General features: G+C 36.6%; 1 protein-coding gene and 1 non-coding gene across 5 annotated transcripts in view; both read right to left on the reverse strand.

Annotated features, from left to right (window-relative positions):
• Nucleotides 1–289: 289 nt before the first annotated feature.
• Nucleotides 290–26,693, reverse strand: part of HNRNPR (heterogeneous nuclear ribonucleoprotein R) — a 38,927-nt gene continuing 12,523 nt past the window's right edge. For all 4 annotated transcript variants that reach the window (XM_070458904.1, XM_070458901.1, XM_070458902.1 and 1 more), the window contains 6 exons: nucleotides 16,121–16,297; nucleotides 14,411–14,546; nucleotides 12,817–13,022; nucleotides 8,945–9,094; nucleotides 6,640–6,761; nucleotides 290–6,529 (listed from right to left, as the gene is read on the reverse strand). In XM_070458904.1, coding sequence (XP_070315005.1) covers nucleotides 5,917–6,529; nucleotides 6,640–6,761; nucleotides 8,945–9,094; nucleotides 12,817–13,022; nucleotides 14,411–14,546; nucleotides 16,121–16,297 — 1,404 coding nt within the window. In that variant the 3' untranslated portion in view covers nucleotides 290–5,916. The remainder of the gene's footprint in view (nucleotides 6,530–6,639; nucleotides 6,762–8,944; nucleotides 9,095–12,816; nucleotides 13,023–14,410; nucleotides 14,547–16,120; nucleotides 16,298–26,693) is intronic.
• Nucleotides 10,497–10,603, reverse strand: LOC139032292 (U6 spliceosomal RNA). The gene has a single exon (XR_011484827.1). It is a non-coding gene; the product is annotated as a U6 spliceosomal RNA (small nuclear RNA).

Below are 26,693 nucleotides of genomic sequence, written 5' to 3' on the forward strand. Positions count from 1 at the left end.
TATAGTTAGCCTGTTATGCCAAAGACAACAATTCCATCTGACACCAGGAAACCCAGTTCTAACCCGAGTACAGCTACTTCCTGATGCTCTACTAAGCCACCGGAAGTCAGCACTTTTATTTGTACTGTCCCAATCCTTCTCTACCTTCATGAGGACAGGCGCCCGATACTAGTACTAAATGTGAGGAAAAGAACTCCATTTGACTACTAAAGTCTCCATTACAGTGCTACTGGATCTTTGTGGCACAATTGAACCCACCACACCCCACCCAAAATCACCAACACAACACTTTGAACATGTTAGATTTTATTAAAAATATTTAACATTGTACAAATATTCCAACACAGTTATAGTACCTGAACACTGTACCAAAAGCATGATTTTTATTAAACTATTGATTAAATGGTCTTGCAAATGTCCCTATTTCAATATTCTCATATTATTGTATGCTATCAGCAATGTAATGCTTGCAGGAGCTTTCAACTCAATTATAGAAATAGCCTTATAACATACTAAACATCATAACAGAACTCATTAAAGTACATTTCTACCTATGTTACTAAACAGGCTAGAGAAGTCGCCTTTGTCCAGCCATCAAAAATGAGACATCAAGATAAGCAATGGGATCCTGACAAAGTTACTAGAGAAACTGAAAGCCCTTTTTTATATTTGAGAAATTTTTAAGTTTCCCCCTCATAATGCCTCCTTCTTTTCAGTCCCATGAAATGTATTTTATTGTTAGTGTATAAAAGCCAACAAGTTTGCACTGCATTTTCCTTAACTTATTTATACGAACCTTCAGCACTACTCGAGTGTTCCTACTGCTAATTATAAAACTTCCCTAGGATGATACATTATTAAGTACAATCTAAAAGTTCTACACTCCAATCTGTCCCGTCACTGATACATGCATAAAATGTGTCAGAAGAGAAACATTTAACACAATGATGCAATCACTGCAGTTCTTAAAAGTATAATTTCATGGTAGTCATATACCTCTGGTCTACAGCAAGCTTACAGATACAGGTTAATATTCATGACACTGACTAGTCCATGTTTATTACCTAGGAGATTCTTTCTAGACTGATATACCCAACCAACAAAGAAGGCATAAGAATACTGAGGAGGTTCTAGGCATAAAAATTCATAATTACTTTTAACCAGCGCTTACAATTACTTTTTATGTGGTAATCAGAAATGCCTAATTATTAATTCCCTCAATTTATACTGTACCATCATGGAATCCCCTGAGTATGAGATTCTGCTCTTCAGTAATGACCTAAAAATCGACTGTAATTCTATCAGTATCTATTTATCCCATCAGCTCTCCTGTGGTTTAGACAAAATACAAGTTGATAGACTTAGATTTCTGTTTCTCCTATATAAAAAGGTCCTAATATTTTAGCTACATAATTTCCTCTTGACCTAAAGTCATCATATCAAATGTATCTGTAAACTGAGCCCACTTTTATTTGTCATATTGTTAAAACTTTTAAGATGTATAATACGCTAATCTATCCAATAAAATGTAAATACACTGAAGATATTAGAGGGACTGAAAATCACATAAAATAAAGCAAATTTATTGTTTCTCCAAGAGATTTAGTCTATCTTGACCACTTATAATATACCCTGAGTATTTCATTACTTTACTTCATAATTGCAGGCCTTTCCTGTCAACCTAAGAATTTGAGAATAAAGGGTATGAAATACTTTTTATATGTTTATATGTTCCTACTATGAACAGAATTATTGTGTTAAAGTCTTATTCTTCTACAAGGCTGACATAAATGCCCACTTATAGAACATGGGCATTCTCCCACACTTAATGCCCCACTACTGATTAAAAAAAAAAAAAAATAGGAAAAAAAAGTTCTTACCAACAATTCCACTGGTTATCGTCCCCAGCGAACCCCACCTAGCAAGTCGACATCATGACATGTCAGGTCAGGGCAGCCTCAACCTCGCTTCCCTGATAGTCAGGTGATAAAAGGAAGGAGTTAAAACAGGAAAAGTACACTTGCAGATTTCTGGATAACATCTGAAAATGATTAAAAAACAGAAACAAAACCAAACAAAAAACCCAGAGCTTCTGGTAACCTCTAAATAAAAAATATATTTATACATGTATATATGTAAAAGAAAAAAACTTTCCTAAAATGATTAATAATGACTACTCCCAATTAAATATTCAAATTACTGATCAATACATTAAATAAACAATATTTTTAAGGTTCAGTATTTGCATTTCAAAAATAAAAACTAATCAACAAGCTTCTAATGCAAAAGTAAAAATGCCTGGTCAATGAACTTGTCATTCTGGATTCTCTAGTCAGTCACCCAAATCCACGGTCTTACTCAGAAGAACTAAGTTAACAGAAGCTCCCAATCTTAGAAAAACATAAACACACTTATAAATCCAGTGCACTCTTTCTATAAGGCTTTTTCTTAGACGCTCACTTAAGAGGCTTCACATAATAAAGGACAACACTACCATTAACAATTCTTCTACATACTCCGGTTGGTTTTAAAAACACTGGATAGTTCAATATAATAAAACCTCTTAGGAAAAATCAAAATGGTAAACTAACATATTTAGAAGTCTTTTAAATGGACAAATGATAGCCTTATAGCAAGTATTTACTGGAAGGGTTTGGTTTTACAAATAATACACAATTAATAAAACATAGGTATGATTATCCAAATGGGCAGGAGGCAAATGATGCAATGAGTTTCAAGAATATTATATGGTTTTATGCTAGGAATGGAATTTAATGTCCCTTCTCTTTTGGAATTTAATAGATATATTTTGAAGTACGCTGACCTTTTTAAAAAGAGGGTTCGCCTAAGTCAGATTTCAAAGCCAAATGAGAAAAATGATCTAACAGAAAGCATTGGGCTTTCTTATGCAGAATAACCCCAGTAACTAGAAAAACTGAAAAACAATTATGCTGAACTCTTTTTAAAAAAATTAGCTACAGAACCATAGTAACTCAATTTCCACATCAATTGGTCAAATAAACTTGGAATTATTAGAAATCTGGCTAATTAAAACTTTTTTGCTTTAAAAAAATTAAAACACCGTCATATAAATATGTACATTTAAGCAACTGCTATAAATGAGTGATCAAATAAAAATTAAGATTTCACTATGGGGAGGGGGCATATTTATATTCATTCTCCGGAGAGTATCTACAAAGAAGAGGTCATCCTCAATATAAAGTAAAAATCTTTCCCAGCACGCATGTCAGTGTAGCAGGCTCATAAATAAAAACAAATGAATTAGGTGGGAGAACAAAAAAGATGGCAGGAGAGTAGGAAATCAGATTTCCTAGAACTCATAATATTCGCCTATTTAAGAAAAAGCCTAATGCAAATCTAGAATAAAAGCCTCTTCAGGTGACATTTTTCAGGTTTGTTTATTAGACTGTTAGATTTACTTCTGTGAAGAGTTAAGCTCTCAATCTATTTTCTTGGAATGCCGCTTACAGCAATAGCTTACAATAGCTTACATCAGTAAGGGAAAAGCTCCAGAGTAGACTGAATGCTTATAAATTTACATTTGTATGTTAAATAGCCACAAAAAATCTATAAAGTGCTATTAGAGGGGTACCTCTATAGGTATATTTTTAATTGGTGAGAGTAAAATATAATTTGCAATTAAAGAAAAAGATTTTGACATGGAACCTAGGTTTGATTCATGTTTTTGCTGGATTTACATTTTAGGATGGGTGGGGGAAGCTCATAAATTACTTTTTCAGAATTACTTCTATTCCCATTCCTAGTTTTGTTCATAAGAACTTGTTCGCTGGTAACAGCTAAGAAATAACAAATAATTCAAATTTTATTTCTACAGCCTCTCTTCAAGAAAAATTGTGGGTTTTACTTATATCTAATTTAGATTTATAGCTAGAGCTTCAAATTGTATTTTCAAAGTTGAAAAGACAGCATTTAAACAATGTTTGGTGTCCATACCTGCATACATGGGCATAGGAAAAACAACTGGATCCAAGCTTTACCAAATAGATACCCATGTTAACGCCAATCTGTTATACACAGGAATTATATATAATTCCTCTACTGGTTTCCAAAAACATAAAAGGGATATTAACGAGGCCTGTTAACTTACTGAACTATATAAGAAGTGTATTGTTAAAAAGAAATGATATACTGACTTTCATCAGCAAATACTCATTTTTCTCCTCAAAGTCAAAAGAGAAGTCATGAAAACCAAAATATGCTCCGACTGAGCTCTCAATCAGATAGCTTTTAATTTTGAAATCTAGTACCACTCATAAAAGACACCAAACAGGAACAAAACACAAAATTAAGATGTGCCCATTTTAATTCTTCTCCAATGGCTTATTTTTATAATTTAAAAACATTTTAGACCTGCCTAAGAATAAAATGGAAGGGAAAATTTTTATTGGTTATTTGAAAGTGATCCAGACTTTTCTGCGCTGTTTATAGATTCTTTCATTCATCTTATTCTCAAGCAAAAAAAACGTTCTTACGATAAAGGAGAATTTCTAAAGGAAACGGAAATAGATGCTATGATTTGGCCAACAAAATTTTTAGCCATTTGAGTAGCAAAATAAATAAATAAATAAATAAAAATAAGAGGTAATAACAGGAAGTCAGAAGTAGGACTACTGGGTATTTTTAAGCCTCTCTTACAGGGCCTGAGTGTTTCTCAAAGCAAATTTACATAGTAATAGGAAATTATATTCCTAACTAGTAACTGAAGTGGTAGTCACAATCATGTATACTGAAAGTTTACATGAAGTTTAGTCCGCAGAGCAATTGACGCCACAGTACTAACATTTTTTTCCTGCTATGTACATTCACTCCAGCAAATAAGGTCTTCAGACAACAAATTATCCTTTATAGAAAGAATGTGGGTCAAAATAAATTGCAGTCTGCTTCCCCAACCCCATTTTATTTAATGCGAATTATCCAATGCCTGCAAGAATGTTCAAAAGCCTGAGCTTGTTTTTATAAGAATAAAGGATAAATTTGCCAAATTAGATGACTATGAAAGAACATCAATCAATGAAGTGCTATTTGGAATAAATATTAGAAATTTAGACTAATCCTCAGTCTGATATCCACGATACATATTAGAATAGACAAGAAATTTTGCATGAATTTGATCACTCACATAGGCAGTTATAGTTTGAAAACAATATTCCTTGCAAGGATTACGAATAAAATAATGTTTTAGGACACAATTGAATTTGAAATAGGTAATGTTTTGAATAGATTTTTGAGTTTTATTGAAATCTTACATGAACAAGAAATTGGAAATACAATCACATCAAAGAACAAATTGTCACGGCTTTGACGTTTAAGCCAAACAAATTTTGTAGGGCAGGTTTCAAAAAGGTGTGAAGTTATAACAATTTAAAAACACAGTTGACCTACTTCTAGGAATGCAAAACATACAATCATAGGTTATTTTCAATACAAGAAAACTTAAATTTGTTTGCTTTTAATTTCTTCAAACTACTAAGACAAAGCACTAGCTTGTATTTTTATTTACAGCATACTCCATACCCCTATGTAAGCTATCCCAAATCCAAAAAATGAAACTGTCCAAAACCAAAGGTTCTGCAAAATCATGATTTTAACAGTGTGCTCAGCTTGTTTTGAAGCTAAAATGAAGCCTGAAACGATAAAAGCATTGTAACTCCCAGAATAAGGGAACTCTGCAAGCCCAATAATGTCCAAGAGCATTTATGAAAAGAGGAAAAAATAAAAAGACTTGAGTATATACACAATAGTGATTTCTTCAGCCAAATACAAATGGCAGCAAATTGCTACTTAAAGATGAAACAGATAAGCCAATTTTTTTTGAAGGATGTAGATCTAGAGCCAATCGTATCTTGTCAATATCATTTTCAAGCCCTCACTTGTCTATTTCCACTGTTGCCCATAAGTATCCTGATAAAATTCCTGGTTGTCATTATTGTAACCATAGTTACCAGAATAGTCACCACCTTGCTGAAGCGGCTGTTGAGCGATGGGTTGGGAACCCCAGTTCTGTTGGTTGTTGGTCTGACGGCGCTTGGAGTCAGGTTGGTTGTACCCGTCTGCCTTTCTCTTGCCTCCTACATTGCCCCCACGGTTGCCCCGAGATCCACGGGAACCACGGCCTCTCTGCTGTTGTGCAGGACCCCCTCTGCCACCCCTAGAGCCTCTTGGTGGTCCCAAAGGTGCCCCCCTCTGTGAGTAGCCAGCTCTACCCCTTGGAGGTGGTGCTCCCCGCCCCCTTGGTGGTGGTGGAGCACCTCGCCCTCCCCTTCCTCCTCCTCTTCCTCTTACTGCATAGCCATCATCATAGCCGTAGTAGGGATCTTCATAGCCTCCACGATAGTCGTGATAATCATAACCATAGTAATCATCATAGTAATCTTCATAGCCATAGTAATCTGGAGGGTAGCCATATCCACCTCTCCCCCCACCACGGCCCCGACCTCTAATTGGAGGTGGCATTCGAGGAGGAGGGTGATAGTAATAATCTTCATACCTAGCAATGGAGGGAAGGGAGAAAAGAAAAAACAAGTTAGTTTGCTTTAAGATTTTTCCTAACTTTTTAAACTACCCGATCTCTGACATATTTATTAAATGAAGACTCACGCAGTACTCCTGGAGGCCTGTCTAGCAGCTTGGCGCTCTTTCCTTTTCTTGTCTGGTGGCTTGGCTAAGACTATTTCAATTTCTTCCCCTTCTATTTCTTTGCCATTCATTTCATCCATGGCCTATGCAAAATTAGAAACAAATTTTATTTTACAAGTAACAGTACCTTAAATATAACATTTCTGTACCATTTAATACACCTGATAAACAATTTACTCCACAACTGTTTTAATTTCCAAGATGAATATAGCCACCAAATATTTAAAAATACACAAAATACTTATTCCCCTCAACCTTACTTTATATGTAAGTTACACTGAGAACAAAACTGATGTCCTATTATTATATTTAAAAAGATAAAGCAGAGAGCTGCTTGTTGCTGCTACTTAATTTCAAGTTAACTAATTCCTCCAAGCTAAGTCCAAAACAAAGAGCAAATTCCCATCTGGAGAACACGCCAGTATTAACAAGCTTTTCAGGATTAAAATTTTTAAACAGACACATGGCATTCAGCCTGTACATCTTAAAACTGTTTGTTCATAAAAGTGTCAAGAATTTGAAATATAAATGAGACTATCGGTGAAATTTAACAAGATACTAACCAAAAAAAAGAAAAAAGCCTAGGCTTCTTCCCCATCCCAACAATGTTTAACCTGGAATATACTTTACCTGAATGGTTAAAAGCACAGAGCCCAGCAAAGGCTTGAATTAATTAAGACTCAAATACTCATCTGGAAAGCAGTAATCAAAAGTATTCCGGGCTCTAGTTTTTTATTTATATCATTCCACCTATTAACTTCTGCCATACTTCAAGGTTCAGGTAATTCAGTAATCAACTATCACCTCCTCACCACAGTTTTTCTGTTTCCCAATACAACCTTTCCCTCTCTGGGTATACATAATAAAATGCTCTAACATAAAGAACATTCTAGTGATTTACAAGTATCCAGACAAAAGATTAAATTACTATCTTCCTCTTACCTAGTTTTTTCCCCTTTACCACCTTAGCTTTTGGCTGCTTCAACTAAAGCAACTAAATGAGTCTATGAGTTTCCTGGTATAAATAAAAGAACAGAGCATCTGTCTATCTATACTCTTTCCTCTGGCCATCCTCTGAGTTATAAATCTTACAATTTCAGAGATCGCTTTGGCAAACCACCGTTGAAAATTATTTTCAATTATGAACAATCAGTTATTTAATACCAAGTAAATCAAAAGGAATATTTAGAAGGTATAAATTTATTAGTTATCTGTCTTTCCTATCACTCGCAATTCAGAAGCCAAACAAGTTCTGTACTAAGCTATGAATTTTATAAGCAATATTGTCTCAGTAATTAGCTTCCATCAAAAAGCAAACCAATAAATTCTACTAGTCAAAAATTCTATAAGGCACATTTTAAAGCAGTACCCTGGTCAGGAAACAAAAACTGCCCTAATTAGAGGGTAGGGCCACTTTACCGACAAAACATGAAAAAAAAGAACCAGGCCTGAGTCACCAAGGGTTTTAGATCTATCTCCCCAATTATATAAAAAATCTTTTACTTTGTCCTGTCTTTTGTTTTGTCAGCCCCTCCCCTCACCTTTTCTCCAGAAGGGAGAGAGGGACAAGAGGGAGAAACTGAAAATTTCAGCCATTAAAGATGGTGTTGATCCACTATCAACAGAAAGTAGCAGAGTACTCAGGTTATATGCTCTAGACACTATATGAAAATACTTTTTTCCATACTTTTCAAATACTATCATCAACAAGCAAATTAACTATTATATGCAAGAAATATTTCTAACAACTATTGACACTGGAAAAAAAAAAGATACTGTGAGCATTCTAAAATGACCGAAGAAAGGCAAGACTGTGAAGAACTAACCATTTCCTCAGAACACACCTACTGAATTACACTGTAGTAGATATGAAGCCATGTACACTACTCAGTTCCATTCACAGGTCCTTAAATAAGTCAATAGTTACAATATATTCACTATCATTTTGGTATTTATGGAAGCTAATTACTATTCCTTGTAACATTTTCAAGGTATCATGCTATCAAAGCTTAGGCTTACAAAAATAATACAGAGATTAAAAGTAACTTGCCTGAGGTCACAAACTCAGTTAGTAATAATCAGGCTGTGGAATACAGAGTCTTACCTGTTACATTACTACCACTTCACAGAGATTATTAAAAGAAAGCTCCAGAGTTTGGTAAAAGCTGAAAACCAATTTCATGTGTTTATAAAGTCACTTTATGTGTTTTATCAAGTTTCAACAACAAAATTCACATATCAAGAAACAAAATATCAAATTTCCTACCTTAACAGCTGCTCCTCTGTCTTCGAAATGAACAAATGCATAATCTTTCAACTTCTTCACTCTTTCAAGTTTTCCAAATTCAGAAAATGACTTTTCCAATATTTCTTCTGTCACTGTAGTAGCCAAGTTTCTCACAAATAAAACTTTCACCTAATATAACAAATATACAAAACAGGCATTGGCTACTTAATTACAGCTGAAGTCCTATATTAAAGTATTTCTTCCTATTTTCATGGCATAGGCTTTTATTCTCAAAAACAATTAAACTAAAGGTGCTATCACAGAAAGCATGAAAACAGAGAAAATAATTGTTACCAATTTATATAAATTATCAGTTTCTTCTCCTGCCCTGTCATTAAAGTACCTAATACTGTGAACAGGACCTTCAAAGAACCAAAATAAAATTATTACTAAGTTACTTTACTAATTTAATATGGTCCCTTTGTTGTTGTTCAGCCATTAAGTCTTGTCCAACTCTTGTGATCCTGTGGACTGAAGCCCACCAGGTTCCCCTGTCCATGGGATTTCCCAGGCAAGAAGACTGGAGTGGGTTGCCATTTCCTTCTCCAAAGGCTATTCCTGACCCAGGGATCGAACCCAGGTCTCCTGCATTGGCAGGTGGATTCTTTACCTCTGAGCCACCTGGCAAGCCCAATATAGTTCATAAGTCCCTCCCAAGACAAGTTTTTCTTTCTGTCCCTTCTACCCCACCCAAGAACTGGATGAGCTCACGATTCTAAAGTTCATATGAAAAAATAAACAAACAGTAGTAGCCAGGGAAAAAATAAGAACAAAATTTAGAGACTAGTCCTACTAGATAAAACAAACTCTATCAATTCACTGCTTAAATCATTTAATCAGTGCAGTGTTGATCTGAATAAAGATGAAAAGTGGACTCATACCTCACACTACATACTATGATAAAGTCCAAACAGATAGAAAATTTAAAAGGAGGGGGATGTTTAAAATATTAGAAGAAACACTGCACTGGAGAAGGCTTTGTTAATTTAAAATCTATATGAAGGACTGAAAAATTCAACTACTAAAAAAAAAGATTTCCATATGGTAGAAAATACCATAAGTAAAATAATTTTTAAAAAAGCATCACAAACAATTAACCTATCTTTTATATCAGAACTCTAGAAAATAAGAAAAAGATCAACAGAAAAACAAATGAATGAAAAGACAGGCAAAATTTATGAATACATGGTTCATACAAAGAAACATAAATAGTCCTTACATGCATAAGAAATGTAAATTCAGGCATGAACAGTAAAGAGAAACAAATCATAAAACAGCTATGAGATACCACTTGTTACGAGACTTGGCAAAACCAAGTTTGAGCCTATCCTCTTTTAACAAGGATAGGAACATCCTGCTGTATTCTGCTTGTGGAGAGCAGAATACAAGTGCACCTCCTATAGAAAATATGGTCAGTATCTTAATAATTACAGATGCATTTACCCTCTGACTCACAAATCTATCCTACAGATACATCTGTATTTATATTAACTGAAATGATATAAGCTTACTCATTACGGTATTTTTTTTTTTTAATATGGAACGCTTCACGAATTTGTGTGTCATCCTTGCACAGGGGCCGTATTAATCTTCTCTGTATCGTTCCAATTTTAGTATATGTGCTGCCAAAGCGAGCACTTATTACAGTATTTTAACAACAAAAGATTAGAAACACCCAATGTCCAGCTAGTTGAATATACTATGGTACACCTACAGAATGAAAAAGTACACAATCATAAAAAATTAAGAGCTGATATTTAAAAAAGGTGAGAATACACTGTTAAGATTTTTTTTCCCCATTTTATACCTCCAAAATAGGAATCCAATTTACAGTCAATGTGACAGACAAGCACTTGTCATAGTTTAACTGGCAGCATTTTACAATTTCTTAGCAATACATAAAATAATGGTATACTTCCTTAGAGCTGAACTATGAGATGAGATGAAATATGACAGTGAATAAAACATAGTTCATTAATATAGCTACCAGTAACCATTTGTATAAGAAGTAGGGCAGTAAAGAATATATAATTATATTTGCCTGCTAAGCACTACAAGGATAAACCAGAGACCACCAACACTGGATATCTACAAGGGACAAGGAGGAAACAGTAGCTGGAGCTAGAGGTAGAAATGGGAATTCCTTGGCTATACTTTTCCATATAATTTTGATTTGTGAACTAAGGAAATACATTACTTGTTTAGACAAAAAAATTAACACACCTACCAAACAAATTGTTGCCTTAGATAAAGGGCTAAGTAAAAAGGATTTGGGGAAGACACTAATTCAAGTGGGGACAAGTCTTGCACCTCTATCTTTAACCCCTTTAATTTTTCTAAATGTTGTCATGTTGATGTCTAATTCTACATCAGACAGGCCTCCATTACTTTATCTACCTTCTTTTTTGAAACTCAACATAGATCTTTTTTCTTTTCTGAGATGAAACCAAAGTATCCTATATAAAAATTACTAGTTGAAATAATGTTTAAAGCACTCAATAGGAAAACATCCCTTTAAGAAAGACACCTGTATGTATAGCTGAAACTAACACAACATTGTAACTCAACTATAATCTAATATAAAATAAAAAATGCCCCTCTCAATCTATAATACTGTTTTTAAAATATTTTAGAAAATGCAATACAGGCTACAGTTAGTTTCTACAAGATAGATTCAAAGTTGTAGGAGATCTTGTAAAGAGATTTATCCAATTCCAATAAAACAGACAACATCCAAAATCAGTACGTTTGCTCAAAGTCACAACTGTATTAGGAGAAACAAGTGGAGTTAAAATCAAGCTAGTAATAAATAAAATGGTCAGGGCTCTTTAGATTTCCAGCCCCTCCCCTTGACTCCTATCTACTCCAGGAATACAGAAGAAGCGTGCAACACATCTGAGTCTCTCTAGTTCATTCTCGGTGGATCTTCTGAGTAATCCAAGGATGTTTTTGCTTACAAAAGCTTTTATCATGTTAGTATAAACCAGGTCCCTCCTCCAAATTAACCAACAGTGAGGATGTCACCTCAGATTCTGGAGTAAGAAACCTGTGGAAAAAACCTTCAGTCCAAAATAACCCAACCAGTCATTTATGGCCATCCACAGAGCTGTTGCCCCCAAGAGGTCAAGAGACAAACACCAAAATAATCAAAAATTCACTAAAAGCAACAGAGATGCAACTCAGATATGTCCCTTCACCCCTAGGAGTCACCCAGAGGAAAGCCTAAGAACCAGGACTCACAGAACCATCCTTTACCAGGCCAAGATCCCGGCAATGAAAGTATAGGGCTTAGGAGAAAAGTGAAAGTCCACCACAGGACTTGCCATGCATATTTTGCCACTAAGAGCAAACATGATAACCCCTCACCTTTCTTCATGGAGACAATACTATAAGGAAGCTTGATCCATTAAAAAAGGAAAAAGACACTAAATCTAAATAAAATATAATTCATGGCCATGTAATAAAAGTCATAGTATGGTCAATGAAGACTATAATTCATTATCTCCAAAACATTACTTCTCTCTTTATTCCATAAAACCTTGTGTTTTTTCTTAACATTTTTATCTTTGACAGTGCCAAGCACTAATCGATCTCTCAGTAGGCATAGAAACACCTAATTGAAGGGATTTAATTTCAGTTCTTTTTACACATTTATCTGCAGAAAAAGAAATGGTTAGTGGAAATTCCTGGATAACAAGACAGGCTGTTAAATTGGTGCTGAAGCAGGTTTTTGCTTAAACAGTTAAGAGCTACAATTTATATTTACTGTAAAATTTGAAATATTCAAGCTTATATTCTGAGTTCAAAACGTAAATGATAACCACTCCCCCAACCCAAGATACTGCATTTACCTTAGCCATGACTTCTGGATCTGGTTCTTCCACAGGATCAGCCCATTCAACTGTAACTACATTTCCCCACACTTTTACTTTTCCACTCATCAGCCGGCGTCTGGCTTGTGCTGCTGACTTGTGATCCTCATACTCAAGGAAGCAGAACCCCCGATTCTTCTTTTTGTCATCGGGTTGATGATAGAGAATAACGTCCACCAAACCCTCTGTTAAACCAACAGCCAGATATATAAGCCAAAAGCATCCACCACACATTTAGCGATTAGGCAGACCTAAATCCACTTGCCGAAGAGCAAAAAGTAATTGGAGACGTCTCATAATGATCTGCTAATTATCTAGCTAGACAACTAAATCAGAATTATTAGATATGGAGCTACGGACAGTATGTTATGTTCCTTTTAATTGTAGGGGCCCTGAAAGTATAGTCATAGACAGTTAAGTCCAACTACTGTATTCTGACATATGACATTCTATTTTACAATGTTTTAAAGGGTGTTTGACATAACATGACCTTATTAAAACTTATGAAAATACTACCAAGGATAAATCCAAGAGAACACTCAACAACTAATCATAACCAAAAATCATCTTTGAATCTTTTTAAAAGTTACTATTTTTACCAAGAATAAAAGTAACCGGTTAAAATGAACCTCTAATCTTAGTCCTGTACCCTCACCCTTCCACATATTATCCAAATCCTTAAGAGTAATTAGATTTTATTTCTAGCAGCAATATCCAGAATGTGATTTGGATGTGGGAGAGCGGAAGTAAAGGATAAGAGATGAGGCAGTCATAAAACTAGATTACGGTATTGGATGGTTCAGCCACATAGATATTGAAAGTACTAACAATAAGTTAATTCAGGAAGAAGAAAAAGACTGTGAGCCAGAAGCAACCTTCAATTAACACAAGACTGAAACCAGAAGAGCAACAGATAACATTTTGAAGGGAAAGGATTGTTTATCTGTAGTATGTCTGGACAACAAAAATGTAAAGAAATAGTGGTTTTTATATGGGATGGAGAAGCAACGGTCTAAGAGTTGTCTTTTACAATGCAGCTACCATTAGTGGATCTCCACCAGCATTTTAAAAAATGAAATGGAATAGGAAATGTATGATTAAATCATATTTGATAAGTGAAAATGTAATTCTGCTAAATTTTGTTACATATAAATATATATTTATAGATCTGTGATCTAGAATTTTCTTCTCAAATCAATTCCATGGATTTGGGATTGGAAATTCGGAAAAACCTGAAATAGACGAGGTGAGAGGAAGGAGGAGGAGAGCGCTCTCATCCCCTTGACCTTAGAAGACTGAATCCCAGATGGGGAAGCCTTCACTTGAGAGCTACAGGGCAAAGGTTGTGTCAAAAGTTATGGTTCAACTAAGGAAAAGAAGTGAAGAGGACATTCCAAGAACTTGAGGCTACAAGAGAAGTTGTTTAGTCCAAACCACTAAAAAAACAGAAAGGAGGCAATTTAGACACCCAGTAGATATGTGAATTCTTAAGATTAAGAGACACCTCCTTTTTTTGCACTTATAATGTACCACAGATTTCCCAAACTAATTTCTAAATACATTTTTGTTTTACCTGTGACTTTACTGAATTCTTCCAGAATGTTTTCTTTAGTCTTATTCTTCGGAATTGATCCAACAAAAAGCCTGTTGTTTGCCACAGAAATGCACACTCCAAGGTGTTTACCAGGGCGAATTTCATAGCTGTCACACTGAAAGGAAGAAAAGAACCAGACACCCCACAACCACCCCAAACTCAGAACAACTGATTTCAGTCTAAAAAACTGAACAATTCAAGGTCAAACACTCCCCGCTTCATGAACTCACCAAGTGCCCTCAAGCTTGCCTTAACATAAAATGTGTATTTTTAACTTTTACAGCCTCTGTTTTAGTTTGGTTTCATTAACCTTCACTGCTCTATCAAATATAAATGAATCAAAGTTATTCATTTTATCTTTGAAAAGACCTGATTTCTTATTTCAATATTATCAATCTCAAGATTTTTTCCCAGAGAATTTTAGAAAAAATACCCGAGACTGGTAATTCAGAGCCCTTGGAGATGAAATGAGATACAGATAAGTCTCAGGAAAACAACAATATGTAAAGAATAACAACTATGTTTAATCAATGCAAAGAAACATAGAAGAATTTCACATTTTACATAAAACAATTTTTAAAATTTAAACTTCATATTAAACATAATACTTTCAAAATTGTATTAAATCATAGGAATAAAGTGTTTTATTTAAATGGTTACGGTCATTATTTCCTAGGTAAACTTGAGCTTTTTATGCCTTAACATTACTTACCTATTAGTTTACTAAAAAAATATGGAATTAAAAAAAATCATCCACATGTTGCCAGAGGCAAGAAAATAAAAGCTTTGAAAACTTCTCAGTACTAAATAAACAAACTGGAAGGAAAAAAGTCCATAATAAAAAATCTGGGTCAAGTTAGAAGTAGAACAAATTTAGAGGCAACTAATGAAACGAAAAGCTTGGTGAAACAGGTTACCATTCTAAGAGAATTAGAACTAGATTAAGTGAGGCCTTCAGCTGTCTGCCAAGAGCACCCCCCAAAACCAATGATACTGCTATTCTGAGTTACTGAGATGACTGTATCCTAACACAGTCGGAGTGAAGCCATACTTAATTTGCATACTACTCGAAATAAGTACAAAGGGTAAAAGGCCCTACAAAAAGGAGGTTCCTAGAAGAAGACTGTTTATCAAGTAATAGAAAAAGAGAGAAAGATCAAAAAACTGGAGAGTTTGGAAACAAAAAGAAAAGAACAAGAATATACTTAAAAATAAATAAATTGTATGATTAGGTTATGACAAAAACAAAAGAGATTCACAACCATTTCCTGAATCGTGTCCTAAAAGTCCATGTAGCCCAGTTATATTCCCCAGAACCCATTCCAGACTTCATCATACTTTAAAAACCTTACTCTAAAGTTTAACAGCAAGAATTGACATTTCTGTGTAAGGTCAAAAGGGAGAACTGCAAAAGCCAAATATTCAAATGAAACTTTAGATACTAATTTCTGTAATAAATAACTTCTTAGAATTATGGGAGACTATCACCTTATTTCTTGGGTATTTTCATTTATTTTTTACTTTCATAATATGAAAAAATAGCCACCAGTCACATACTAACTTTAAGTAAATATAAAAACTTTCCAAACAAAAACTAAAGTAAATGAAACAACGTTAACTGCAAATGTTTTTAATTGAGGTATTTTTCTCAAATGACTTGCCAGACAATGGGCATGTCTTATCACATACCAGTTTAACAGCTTCCTGCGCGGCTTCCTTTCCACAGAAGGTGATGAATGCATACCCTCTGTTCTGACCAGACAGTGGATCCATCATAAGACGCAGATCCCAAATGGGACCAGCCTTTTCAAAGAGGGGCACCAATTCATCCTCGTATAAATCTCTTGGTATTTTACCTACAAAGACCTGAAATAAAACCTCTGTGTTAGAATCCCAATGTAATAAGCATTTGATTTTAGAGCCACAAAGCCTAGCTGCCTTTTTTAGGGGGTGGGGACATAAAGATGGTTAAGGAAAAATTAAGGCAAGTTGAATCTTACAAAGTTAACCCTAGTTTTTCATTATAATGACTTTCAGGGCATCAACACAGAACAATATTCTATACTGAAAAATGGAAACTGATTAATAATAGTAAGTGCTCAAAATTTGTAGTAACAACTCTAAATTTTAAATTTTTGTAATTTGTCCTTTGCTCACAAAAAATAGAATAAAAGGCCTATATAAATCTTCATTGAATTTTAGAAAAACAATAATTGAAAAAGGAGAAGGGAATGGCAACCCACTCTAGTATTCTAGCCTGGGTAATTCCATGGACAGAGAAGTCTGGTGGGCTACAGCCCGTGGGGTCGCAAAGAGTGGGACATGACTAAGTGAGTAATACTTTCACTACAGTATAAACATGCCAATTCAGTAAAGTTACAATAAAAGTTAAATTAAAAAAAAACTGAATAAAAGATTGATGAGGTCTCTTTCAAATTTTCTCAACTCTAAAATCTTTACTACTTAAAACTCCACTGCTCTATCTTTCTTCATCAGAATTCCTTTCTCTATCAGAATACTACATTTTAAGATATGAAAAAAATTCATCATAATTTGAAGATTTTGTATTCTTAATTAAAATTATATAGTAAGTAGGATTAAGTCCTAATATACAGGAATGCTAAATTAGAATGAAACAATCAGAAACCCTTTCACTATTTAATATCAGATGACAATTTTCTTCAAATTTCTACCATGTCAGCAATACGGAAAATAACTTTTATGTTAAAACATTTGCACTCCACACACAAAGTCGTAAAGAGTAAATTACTGCTTGCATGAGATGGATTTTCTAGTGAAACTCACCTATATCAACATTTCATATCCAGATAATTGACCCGATTGAAGTAAAAACTCAACAATCAGAAAACTAAGATCATGGCATCCTGTCCCACCACCTCATGGCAAACAGACAGGGAAACAATGGAAACAGTGACAGACTATTTTGAGGCGGGGGGGCTCCAAAAATCAATGCAGATGGTGACTGCAGCCATGAAATTAAAAGACTCTTGTTCCTTGGAAGAAAAGTTTTGACCAATCTAGACAACAGTCATTAAAAAGCAGAGAGACTGTGAACAAAGGTTGGTCTAATCAAAGTTATAGTTTTTCCAGTAGGCATAGAGGGATGTGACAGTCGGACTATAAGAAAGCTGAGCACTGAAGAATTGATGCTTTTGAACTGTGTGGTGTTGGAAGAGACTCTTGAGAGGCCCTTGGACTGCAAGGAGATCCAACCAGTACATCCTAAAGGAAATCAGTCCTGAATATTCACTGGAAGGACTGATGCTGAAGCTCCAATAGTTTGGCCACCTAATACAAAGAACTGACTCCTTGGAGAAGACCCTGATGCTGGGAAAGATTGAAGGCAGGAGGAGAAGGGGATGACAGAGGATGAGATGGTTGAATGGCATCACCGACTTGATGGACATGAGTTTGAGCAAGCTCCAGGAGTTGGTAATGGACAGGGAAGCCTGGCGTGCTGCAGTCCATGGGGTCGCAAAGAGTCGGACACAACTGAGTGATGTGACTGAACTGAAATGAATGAAGCAATGGACTTCCCTTGCAGCTCAGACAGTGAGAAATCTGCCTGCAACGCGGGAGACCTGGGTTCAATCCCTGGGTTGGGAAGATCCCCTGGAGAAGGGAATGGTTACCCACTCCAGTATTCTTGCCTGAAGAATTCTAAGGACAGAGGAGCCTGGGATCGCAAAGAGTTGGATACGGCTGAGGGACTAACACTAACACGGCAATCCAAAAGATGCCAAATTACTGGAGATTAAATTTCTGGTGTTAAGTTCTGTAAGAGCTGTGGTATCTTAAGACAATCCTTTTCAAAATAATCAGGTTCACTTTCACTGCTATCTGGTAAAATCTGAGGTGGTCTTCTAAATCTCTAACAAGATTCTAATTTTTCTACTTCCTTAAAACCTCCAATCCCCATTCATGAAATCTCATTCTAAGAAGGTCGCCTGAAAAGTCATTGGTTTTCCTGACATTCTTTCCTCTTGGCCTTAAAAACTTTTCTCAACATCTCTTTTCACTTCTTTCCTTTATACCTCAGAGAAAAAAATGTACCTCTTTTCCAAAGAGTAGCTCCTAACCTTAATAAATAAGCCCATTTCTTCTTACTACCTTCTTCTGGAAATAATTTTAAACCTTTATTTCTTCAACTGTCCTATCTTGTTCAGTACACTCTTTCCTTCCCACTGTTCTCCATCTTCAAACATGCCAAATCTCCCATAACAAAATACAAAAACCTCTTCTTTAGCCTGTTACTGTTCCTTTCATTTTCAAATGCTTTAAACATATGGCCCTTACCTGTTGATTTCACTCATGCAGTTTTTCTTTTCAACACATCTGTTGTATGCTTAATACTGGGCAGCTAAGAAAAGTATAAATAACAGATCGGCAATCAACTCAGTGACATCCCTATAGAACCATCTTTCTAATGAAAGCTCACTCTGAAAACCACTTGCATCTATGCTTTTTTTACATTGTTCTATCATGTATTCATCAAGTTCCGTTTCTATTTCTTACATTTTTGGGGGATCATTTTTTTTCCATTTTTTTTTTAACTGGAGGATAAATGCTTTACAACATTGTGTTGATTTCTGCTATGGAACAATGTGGATCAGCTATAAGTACACATACGTGCCCTCTCTCTCGGAGCTTCCCTCCCATATACTTTTAAACTCTCTACAAATTGGCTTCTTCCAACACTAAATGGTACACTCAAATGTCACTAATGGACTTTTAAGGACCAAATTAAAAAGTCTTCCCTTCCTCAATCTCTTCAGCCTTGCCTTCTCAACAAACATTAACACTAGTGATGCTACCTTCTGATAATTCTCTTCCCTAAGTTTTTAGTTCAGTTGCTCAGTCGTATCCAACTCTTTGTGACCCCGTGGACTGCAGTACGCCTAGGCCTCCCTGTCCATCACCAACTCCCAGAGTTTACCCAAACTCATGTCCACTGAGTCGGTGATGCCATCCAACCATCTTATCCTCTGTCATCCCCTTCTCTTATCCTCTGTCATCCCCTTCTCCTCCCGCCCTTAATCTTTCCCAGCACTGGGGTCTTTTCCAGTGAGTGGGCTCTTTGCATCAGGTGGCCAAAGTATTGGGAGTTTCAGCTTCAGCACCAATCCTTCCAATGAACACTCAGGACCGATCTCCTTGAGGATGGACTGGTTGGATCTCCCTGCAATCCAAGGGACTCTCAAGCATCTTCTCCAACACCACAGTTCAAAAGCATCAATTCTTTGGCCCTCGGCTTTCTTTATAGTCCAACTCTCACATCCACACCTAACTACTGGAAAAACCTCAGAATCTTCCACTAACCTGGTCTTTAAAGGTTAACTACTTTAACTACCTTTAAAGGTTTAACTACTCCTCTATCCTTTCCATGGTGATTCTTCTATCCAATTAATAATATAAGCTGCATGTTTCCCAAAGTTATGGCCCTATTTCCCATAATTCACTGTACTTCCTTCCCTTGTAAGGATCATATTCACATCCCAAAGCCTACAACGCTGCAGTCACCTCCCAATACCTCCTATGTATCTCAAGACCTAATTCTGTATCTCCAACTACCTATTAAACATTTCCTCCTGGTAGTCCTGATTTTACCTCAAATTATCAGTAACTTTAGTAATGTCAATTTTCATTTTTTGGGTATAAATATATGTATAGATAAGAATAACTAACTATGCATCAAAATGTTAAAAGTGGTTATCAATACATAAAAAAATTCTAATTTTATTTTCCTTATTATATTTTCTAAGTATGTTACAATAAAGGTACAATGTATTTGGAACAAGTTTCCTTCGTCCAAAAATCAAAATAACTAAAACTGACCCTTGTCAATAAGTTCCTCTGATTTTTTCCCACATTCCTCTTGGGGAAACATAATTTTTCTTGGGAGAACGTAATTTCTGCTAACCACCACCCCACCCAACCCCAGCCCCACCCCCAGCAAATGACTGAGGAAAAATACTCTCATAAACAAAAAAACCTCAGATATTTTTAATCCCTCCAATTCTCATCCATATCCAACTAATTTTTATTTTTTTATTTTTTTCATTTATTTTTATTAGTTGGAAGCTAATTACTTTACAATATTGTAGTGATTTTTGCCATACATTGACATGAATCAACCATGGATTTACATGTGTTCCCCATCCCAATCCCCTCTCCCGCCTCCCTCCTTATCCCATCCCTCTGGGTCTTCCCAGTGCACCAGCCCTGAGCACTTGTCTCATGCATCCAACCTGGACTGGTGATCTGTTTCACCCTTGACAGTATTCTTGTTTCAATGCTATTCTCTCAGAACATCCCAGAGTCCAAAGTCTGCTCTGTACATCTATGTCTCTTTCTGTTTTGCTTATAGGGTTATCGTTACCATCTTTTTAAATTCCATATATATGGAATTTAGTGTTAGTATACTGTATTGGTCTTTATCTTTCTGGCTTACTTCACTCTGTATAATGGGCTCCAGGTTTATCCATCTCATTAGAACTGATTCAAATGAATTCTTTTTAATGGCTGAGTAATATTCCATTGTGTATATGTACCATAGCTTCCTTATCCATTCGTCTGCTGATGGGCATCTAGGTTGCTTCCATGTCCTGGCAATTATAAACAGTGCTGCGATGAACACTGGGGTGCACGTGTCTCTTTCAAATCTAGTTTCCTCGGTGTGTATGCCCAGGAGTGGGATGCTGGGTCATATGGCAGTTCTATTTCCAATTTTTTAAGGAATCTCCACACTGTTCTCCATAGTGGCTGTATTAGTTGGCATTCCCACCAACAGTGTAAGAGGGTTCCCTTTTCTCCACACCCTCTCCAGTATTTATTGCTTGTAGACTTTTGGATAGCCAATTAATTTTTAAAATATCAGATTGAGGGCTTCCTTGATGGTCCAGTGGTTAAGAGTCTGCTTTGTGGTGCAGGGGTCATGGGTTTGATCCCTGGTCCGGGAGGATCCCACATGCCATGGAGCAATTAAGCACATGTAAAGCAACTACTGAAGCCAACGCTCTAGAGTCTATGAGCTCCAACTGCTGAAGCTAGTGCACCTAGAGCCGTTGCTCCACAACCAAAGAAGCCCCCACAGTGAGAAGCCCGAGCACTGCAATTACAGAGCAGCTACCGCTCTCTGCAAGCAGAGAAAGCCCACACACAGCAACCAAGATCCAGCACAGCCATAAACCCACAAACAAATAAATACATAAAATGCCAGCTTGAAGTCACTCCAGTGCAGCTAACTGGCTCCCTCCCTCTTCATAGAACTTGTCCAAATCTTCCATGAGATGTGGACTCATATGCCATGTAATTTTTATACATTCTAGAGATGAGTGAACACCACAGACAGGTCTAGATGTTTATGAAGCTTACATTCTACTGATAGAGACAGACAATTTAAAAGGTAATACAATTTCAGGAGGAAATTATAAGATAAAAGCAAAGAAAAGGGATAAATGAAGAAGAGGTTATATTTTAAGTAGGAGGGTCTCCCTGAGAAGACAAATCTGAACTGAGAACAGAGAGAGAAAATAAAGTAAAAGTATGAGGAAAGGGCATTCCACAGTGAGAGCAAGTCTGTAAACACATCGAGTACAACTGATCTATCTGAAGAACAGCAAATAGGCCAGTGATTAAATAAAAAGTCCACACAGGAGACAGTGACGAGAAAGAGAAAATAAGGACTGGATTAAGTTAAATCATGGTTGGAAGTTTAGAGTTTTATCCCAAACATGTTAGGAAGACATTAAGAGGCCTCTGAGCAGACACATAACTAGGTATTACTTATGTCCTAAAAGAAGTAAGACTGGCAGCAGGGTAGAAAATGGATTGTATGGAAAAAAACAGGCTGACCAGTCAGGTTAACAGTGAAAGAGATGATGGTGGCTTGGTGTAGTAGGGTGAAAGCTTAAGGGTAGGGAAAGTGTGAGAAACGGTGAGTTTTAAGCTATGTTGGATTCAAATCTACATTCCAGTTACCGTGAACAAGTTTCTAAATCGGTGAGTCTCAAGACTCTCATCTGGGAGTAACAGCAGCAAGAGCGTTCAGCTTCCATGTAAGCAAAGAGCCCACACCTTGCTCCTCAGTGTACTCCAGTACTGACCGCAGGGCCAGGGACGTAACGCTGCTCACCTCTGAACACGCATGAACATGTATGAACATCTATCTCATACTGTGACTCACCCGCGAGATTCCCTCCCTTCCTTCCTACTCAAGGACTCTTGGTCTGGCAACAATTTTATCATCAATTTCCTCCTTTATACATGGATCATTCCCATCAGCACATAGTATATTACAATCTCTCCCTTAAATTTCATTTTTTAAAAAAATATTTATTTATTTGGCTATGCAGGGTCTTAGTTACGGCAGGCAGACTCTCAGTTGTGGCATGTTGGATTTAATAGTTCCCTGACCAGGGACTGAACCCAAGCCCCCGGCATTGGGAACGCAGAGTCTTAGGCATTGGACCACCCAGAAAGCCCTTCCTTTAAAATTTCAATTAAAATAAAAATATATCTTGACTATAAACCTTCTAACCATTGTCCCATTTCTCCTTCGTAGCAAAATTGCTCAGAAGAGCTATAATATTCCTAATGCCTCAAATCTACTCATCTTCTTAGTCTCTTTAATCTTTTCCAATCTGGCTTTTGTCACCACTCTAGTCAAAGTCACTAACAACATTTATACTATCACAATCAAATGTCAATTCTCAGTCTTCATCTTATTTGGGAAGTTTGATATAACTGACCTTCCTTCTGTGAATACTTTCTTCAGTTGACCTCTGGGGACACCACACTGGTTTCTCTTATCTCATTGGCTCTTTTTTAAAAATGTATTTATTTGGCTGTGTTGAGTCTTTGTTTTGGCACGCAGGCTCCAGAGTGCACAGACTCAGTAGCCCTCCTCAGCATGTGGGGATCTTAGTTCTGAGACTAGGGATCACACCCAATCCCCTGCACTGGAAGGCAGACTCTTAACCACTTGAGCATCAGGGAAGCCCCTTCAACTGGCTCCTTCTTCTCAGTCCCCTTTGCTAGCTCCTTCTCATCTCCCCATCTCTCTAAATGTTGAAGGGCTGAAGGAATTAGATCTTAAAAAATTTTTCTCTAGCTATACACACTTCCTTGGTGACCACATCCAAACATGGTTTTAAAATACCACCATCTTAGATGCTTATGCCTCCCACATTTATGATCGCCAATCGAAACTCTCCTATGAACTCCAGGCTCACATAAGCAATGGCTCACTCAACAGCTCCATGTGGATGACTAAGAGAGCTCTAATTCATACATGTCCAAAACTCAACTACTGCCTTTCAATCCTGCTAACTTGCTCTTCTTTACAGCCTTCCTCATTTTAATAAGTGGCAACTATATCCTTCTAACTGCTCAGGTCCTAAGACTTAAAGCCATGCTCTGCTCCTTTCTCTAATGTCTCTGTATCCAACTTATCAATAAATCTTGTTAAAATATACACTCAAATTATCCAGAATCTGACCCCTTCTCATTAGTCTCACCCTACTGCATTCACAACTCTATATATTAGCACTGATTAACAGGGTACAGCACTTAAAAATAAACAAACAAAAAAAAAAACCTACTGATAAAAGGCATCTTGAGACAAAAAATACACAAGAGTAGTTTAGTTCAGTCGCTCAGTTGTGTCCGATTCTTTGAGACCCCATGGACTGCAGCATGCCAGGTCTCCATGTCCATCACCAACTCCCGGAGCTTACTCAAACTCAACTCCACTGAGTTGGTGATCCAACCATCTCATCCTCTGTTGTCCCCTTCTCCTCCTGTCTTCAATCCTCCCCAGCATCAGTGTCTTTTCCAAGGAGTCAGTTTTTCACATCAGGTGGCCAAAGTATTAGAGTTTCAGCTTCACCATCCATCCTTCCAATGAATATTCAGGACTGATTTCCCTGAGGATGGACTGGTTGGATCTCCCTACAGTCCAAGGGACTCTCAAGAATCTTCTCCAACACCACAGTTCAAAAGCATCCATTCTTCAACCCTCAGCTTTCTTTATAACCCAACTCTCACATCCATATGTGACTACTGGAAAAACCAAAGCTTTGACTAAACAGACTTTTGTTGGCCAAGTAATGTATCTGCTTTTTAATATCTAGGTTGGTCATAGCTTTTCTTCCAAGGAGCAAGCGTCTTTTAATTTCATGGCTGCAGTCACCATCTACAGTGATTTTGGAGCCCCCAAAAATAAAGTCTGTCACTGTTTCCATTGTTTCCCCATCTATTTGCCATGAAGTGATGGGACTGGATGCCATGATCTTAGTTTTCTGAATGTTGAGTATCAAGCCAAATTTTCACTCCCCTCTTTCACTTTCATCAAGAGGGTCTTTAGTTCTTCGCTTTCTGCCATAAATGTGGTGTCATCTGCGTATCTGAGGTTACTATATTTCTCCTGGCAATCTTGATTCTAGCTTGTGCTTCATCCAGTCCAACATTTCTCAAGATGTACTCTGCATATAAGTTAAATAAGCAGGGAGACAATATACAGCCTTGACGTACTCCTTTCCCAATTTGGAATCAGTCTGTTGTTCCATGTCCAGTTCTAACTGTTGCTTCTTGACATGCATACAGATTTCTCAAGAGGCAGGTCAGGGGGTCTGGCATTCCCATCTCTTTAAGAATTTTAAACAGTTTGTTGTGAACACAAGAGTAACTGGTATTAATTCTGAAACGTATTTTTTAGTGTTGCTAGGCTCTGGTCACACCTAAGTCTAGCCTGGTTAGAATATCTTTGTATTTGAGAATATCTGTTATTTGAATATTTTAAAACTGTTCTGGGAAGTAAATTCAGCTTTATATCATTTCTATTATAATGCAGTGATGCTTCATAATTACACCATTCACCATCCGTATTCTCTCCCTACCCATTACAAATGCATGCAAAAGCAAAGACAGCACATACAGTGGCACTATGAGAAGACTCTTGAGGGACTTCCTGCTGGTTAAGAACCCACCTTCCAAAAAAAAAAAAAAAAAAGAATCTGCTTCCAATGCAGGGGACACGGGTTTGATCCCCTGTCAGGGAACTAAGCTCCCCAAGACCACATGCGGCAACTACTGAGTCAGCTCTCTGGATGGAGCCTGTGCACAACTGCAGAAAAGCCTATACACTGCAAGGAAGATCCTGTGTGCTTCAACTAAGACCTGGTACAGACAAAAACAAACAAATATTTAAAAAAGACACAGCTGAACACAGCTAAATGAGGAATCTAAGTGTCAGATTATTATACCACTTTCTTAACACATGTCTATATTTTCAGAACCATTCAGGTTTGCTTCATTAAGCATACTTGAAAAGATCTGTATTTTCAGGAAAAGCAATTGATTGATTAGAAAGAATTCATAACAGTAAGCTTCTTGTACTCTACATGATCATCTGAAGGTTAGAAGTCCATCTGACATTGCAGCTTTTTCATAAGAATACTGTTCTATTTTAAAAGAAATATCAAGGAATTGTCTGGCAGTCCAGTGGTTAGCACTCTGCGCTTCCACTGCAAGGGGCAAGGGTTTGATCCTTGGTCAGGGAACTAAGATCCCATATGCCGCACATGGCATGGACAAAAATAAACATATAAACAAAAATAAAAGAAACATCAACAAACCTTTGCCCAATGTTATAATCACTGGGGTCCATAAAGAAACAGGCCAAAAACACTGATTTGCTTGAGAAACAGGAGATGGTCTCATTTCAAGATCAGTTTAACTAAAGACTTTAAAAGAACTTTAAAAGGCTGAAAATACACGGTATTCAAAAACTAAGCATCCCTCTTTTTAAAGTTTTTTAAGCTCAGTTTTTAATGAACTGAAATGTAATATAAATGTTTCCCTTTTATTACTGTGTTGGTCCCTGAGCCATTCTGGCTCCATATGAGCTGTGAGTAAACACTCAGTCATGCGCAGGTTAACCCTCCCCACCAGAACCAACAGAATCCAGTGAACACCCGAACAACTGTTCTCCCTTTACTCATTAGACAGCAAGGTTCTGAACAAGTTTTGGGCGCTGTCTACACACTGATCACTCCAACAGTAAGAGAGGAAGCCCTGAAGGCTCTGGAAGGAACCAACGGAAGGAGCCAGGCAGCTCCACAGTGCTTCTGACTATCTACAGCGGTTGCTCCGTTATCCAGCTTCTACTCGCTATTTCTGCAAACACAGCAGCTTTTCTTTATAGATAATGCAAATCAGATGCCACAAAATCAGATACTTA

Source organism: Odocoileus virginianus, chromosome 30 (assembly GCF_023699985.2).
Source record: "Odocoileus virginianus isolate 20LAN1187 ecotype Illinois chromosome 30, Ovbor_1.2, whole genome shotgun sequence".
In the NCBI taxonomy this organism is placed as follows: Eukaryota; Metazoa; Chordata; class Mammalia; order Artiodactyla; family Cervidae; genus Odocoileus; species Odocoileus virginianus.